General features: G+C 72.7%; 1 protein-coding gene across 1 annotated transcript; it reads right to left on the bottom strand.

Moving 5' to 3' along the window:
• Window positions 1-921: 921 nt before the first annotated feature.
• AURANDRAFT_60624 (hypothetical protein) lies at window positions 922-1,344 on the bottom strand (the record flags this gene model as incomplete). The annotated part of the gene is made up of 1 exon (XM_009034060.1): window positions 922-1,344. One exon carries the CDS (start codon window positions 1,342-1,344, stop codon window positions 922-924), a length of 423 nt encoding a protein of 140 aa, XP_009032308.1.
• Between the last annotated feature and the right edge of the window lie 2,879 nt (window positions 1,345-4,223).

Genomic DNA, 4,223 nt, shown 5'->3' with positions numbered 1-4,223 from the left:
CTCGACCTCGCGGATCTTGAACTCGTAGTAGGCGTTGTAGGGGTCGCTCGGCCGCATGAACGCGAACTTGTTGCTCTGGCCCTCGGCCGACGCCTGGATCCGCGCCTCGAACGACTTGCCGTTCCGCGCGACGAAGAGCGCCGTCTTGTCGACGATGGCCCGGATGTCCGGCGGCGGCCGGATGATGCCCGTGACGTCGCCGCTCTGCGGCGCCGCCTCGCCGAGGTGCGCGTGGGACACGTCCATGGCCGTCGCCATGGGCGCGCGGCGCGGCGCGGCGAGCGGGCGGCGAGCGGGAGCTTTCGGGCGGGTGCGTCTACTTTGGCAGCGACGACGGCGGCTTCCGCTGCGCGAACGAGACGACGGCGAGACGGGCCGTGTTCGCTGCGCGCGCGTCGACAAGTTGGCCGCGGCGCCGGCGAGCTCGTCCTCACCTCGCCTCGCGGAGGTCGAGGCCGCCGCCGGGGATCGAAGCCAGCTCGACGAGTCGCGTCGGCGCAGCAGTCTAGAAACGCCGTCGGCGCCAGCGCACGACATCGCCGCCGCGGAGCCGGGAGACCGCGCACGAAGCCACGCCGTGCCGGCCCACTGCGGGACGAGTCGCCGGCGCGGAGGAGCGGAACCGCGGCGCGGAGGTCCAGTCTCACAGTATGTATGTATCAGGGGCTTCAAGGGGGGGAGGGTCGGTGCGCGATTCGGGCGCGTGGGGGGTCGTGTGTGTTCAGGGTGGCTTCGTGTGGTGCGCGACGCGGCGGCGCGTCGCGCGGGCCGGGTTTGAATAATATGCCGGCTTTCGTCGGAGGACTTCGTTTTCACGTTCCTCGCTTTTTTCTCTGGGTTTTCTATTTTTTCTGCTGTGGTCATCCGCGCTCCCGCCGGTGCGGTCGGGGAGCTCGGCGTATCTTCTGCGCGCCGCGGCGCTCACCGTTTCGACATCATCGACGGCTTCGGCAGCGCGGTCGGCTCCGGGGAGATCTGGAACGCCGAGAAGGCGAAGTGCTGCGGCGACTCGGGCGGCGGGCCGGGCTTGCCCGGCTTTTTCCCGTCGGGCTTGGCGTCGCCCGGCGCGTCCGCGGCGATCGGTTCGGCTTTCTTCTCCTTCTTCTTCCGCTCGCGCTTCTTCTTCTTCTCCGGGGCGGCGGCGGGGGGCGCCATCGCCGGCTCCTCGCCCACGGCCGAGCCGACGGGGACCGTCGTGCGCTCCGGGTCCGGGGACGGGGCGGCCGCGGCGGGCCTCCCCTTCCCCTTGGCGCTCGGCGCCGCGCCGCGCTCGACGGTCTGCGTCGACGACGATTTCGTCACCTCGCTGAGGCGCGTGCCCTCCTCGTTCAGGTCCTTCAACATCCCGGGGGTCAAGAGGAGCCCCGACATGGTCGTGGGGGCGCGGCAGGGGGCGCGTAGGTTATACGCGCGTCGTCCCAAAATCCGCTGCTTCTTGTCCAAGGCAGCCCCGCCCGGCTCAAAGGCACCCCCACCACAACCCGCGCACCGCGCCGAAGACGGCGCGTGCTGCGCTCGAACATCCGCGCGTCGTCACTCCACGACGCGCAAGCTCACGTCGCCTGCCCTGAGGTTGGCCTTCGGGTCTGGGCAGAGTGCGCGACGTCCCGAGAGGCTCCGGGCGTTGGGATCCCCGCCGGACTGGGGTCAGCAGCCCCGCCTGCTGCCCTGGCAGCGAAGCCCCGTTCGGTCGACCGAGCGGGAGGACGCGGCAGGTCCGGTGGCATGCCCGGCGTCAGACGGCCACGAGGCAGCGAGAGCGCTGGACCAGCGCGCTCTTTGGGGTTCCTCACCCCGGACGCGACGCGCCTAGGCGCTCCTCCCAGCGAGAGTCCGGTTCCCCCGTGGGTCTCGGCTAGGCCCGGGCTAGCAGTAAGCGACTCCAGGCCAGTGGTGCCGCTCTTGTTGAATTTCTCGGAGAGCATGGCAGCCCGAGTCGTGTGATATGGCCATGGCCTACGACGTCGTGCCGTGCGTCGTCGGCGGCGCGCCGGCGGACGAGCGCCACCCGTGGCTGCGCCGCGTCGTTCCCAAGACGGCGGCGTTCCTCGGCCTCGCGCCGCTGCGCCTCGAGTACGCGCTCTGCGTGCCCAAAACACCGCCGCCGCCGGCGGGCTTCCCCGTCGTCTTCGCCATCCACGGCGGCGCCTTCATGTTCGGCCGCGACCTGACCAAGCCGCCGAAGCAGCTCGCCGCGGGCATCGAGGCCGGCGAGTTCGCGGTGGCGCTCCTCAGCTACCGCCTCACGACGGAGGCGGGCCTCTGGGGGGACGCGGCGGTCACCTGGCCCGCGCAGTCCGAGGATTTGTTCGCCGCCATCGAGGACGTCCGCGCGCGGTGCGCAGCGCACGGGCTCGACGGGGCGCGGCTCGCCGTCTTCGGGTCGTCCGCGGGCGCGTTCCTGGCGGCCTACGTCGCGACCGCCGGCACGAAACCGCCGCGCGACCTTCCCATCAAGGCCGCCGTCGCCATGTTCCCGCCGACGGATCTGGCGACGCTCGTCGAGGACGTCGGCCAAGCGCCGGCGAACCTGCGCCCGGGGACCAAGCCCGCGGGCTACGGCGCCGGCGCTCCGGAGTCGCGCCTCGCGGGCTTCGCGCTCGACGGGTCGGGCAGCCAGCCCCCGGACCGCGAGGAGCGACTGGCGTCGGCGTCGGCCGTGAACGCCGCGCACGCGGGCGCGCCGCCCTTCTTCATCGCGCACGGCGACGACGACGGCCTCGTGCCGACGAAGCAGAGCGCGCGGCTGGCCTCCGCGCTCGAGGCCGCGGGCGTCGCCGTCGACTTCCGCGTCGTCGCGGGCGCGGGCCACGGCGGCAAGGGGTTCCCCTTCGCCGACGCCGTCGCGTTCCTAGTGGCGAGGCTCTAGTCTGGAGGGAGGCGGCGTAGTGGCCGGCGGCGCGCGTTGCCAGCAAGGGCGCCGCGGCACGCCGAGCCATGCCACTGGCCGCAAGGCAACCTCGTTTAACAGGCCAAGCTTCCTACATTCCCTCTAGCGCGGCGGCGTGTCGGTCTTGGGCGCGTCGTCGCCCCAGGCGGGCTCGCTCGGGGGCGTGTACCACTCCTGCGCCGCGCCGCCGCCGGCGGGGAAGCCGGCGTCGGCGAAGCCGTCGCTCGCGCCGGCGGGCCGCCCCCAGCGCGCGTCGCCCGCGGCCTCGTCGTCCGCGGCCTGGAAGCGGCCCGCGCGGTCCGCGCAGAGGCTCCACATGCGCTGGACGAGCGGCGACGCGGGCGGCGACGCGCCGTCCGGCGCCTCGAGCGCGGGCGAAAAGTCCGGGTGGCGCGCGATCTTCTGGAAGTCGAGCAGCGTCGGGCAGAGCGCGTCGTCGACGAAGGGCGAGCGCTCCGGCTGGCGCACGATGTCCTCGAAAAAAACCGGCGCGCGAGAGCCGAACCACACGGCGCCGACGACCTGCGCGTTGACGACGCCGCCGACGGCGGACAGGAGCCGCCCGACGCGCGTGGACCGCAGCGCCGCCATGGTCGCGATGCCGCCGCCGCCGCCGACGAGCAGCGTCTCCCACCAGAGGCGCCGCCGCGTGTCGGTCTCGAAGGGTGGCGTCGGCCGGTCCTTGATGTGGGCGAGGCGCGCCTTGAAGCGCTCGAACATGCGCTTCGTCTCGATCTGCATGCGCAGCGCCGCGGCGCGCTTCTCGCTGTCGGACATTGGTCTTGTCTCTTGTGAGACGCGTCGATTCAGGCGCGATTCAGCTGGTCTTCTCGCTTGTGAAACGCGTCGATTCAGGCGCTCTTCTTCGCTGCCATCACCCTGCTCTTGTGGCAACTCCGTCAACACGGGCCTCGACGTCGCGCCTATCGCGCCGCAAGCGCCCACCGGTGCGGCGCGAGACCGCCTGCGGCACCGCGCGCACGCCTGCAGGATACGCCGTAAAGCGCTCGAAGGGCGACGATGTCGGGCCGCCTCATCATCCTGCCCAAGAAGTCGTGGAATGTGTGGAACCCGGAGAACATCGCGCGCGTGCGGCGCGACGAGGCGGCGGCGGCGGAGGTCGCCGCGGAGGAGCAGGAGATCGAGGAGCGCGAGGCCATGGCGCGCAACGTCGCGAAGATGAAGCGCCGCGCCGCCGGCGAGCCGGAGCCCGAGGAGCCCGAGGCGCCGCGCGAGCCGCGCGACGCGCCGGCGCCGGCGCCCGAGGCGCGCGGCGGCCGCGACAAGAAAGCGACGAAGCGGAAGCGGCCGGACGCGCCGGACGTCGACGCGC

This window comes from Aureococcus anophagefferens (assembly GCF_000186865.1).
Source record: "Aureococcus anophagefferens unplaced genomic scaffold AURANscaffold_1, whole genome shotgun sequence".
NCBI classification, from domain to species: Eukaryota; class Pelagophyceae; order Pelagomonadales; family Pelagomonadaceae; genus Aureococcus; species Aureococcus anophagefferens.
Note: the sequence above shows the minus strand (reverse complement) of the source record. Positions and strands in the feature narration are given on the sequence as shown.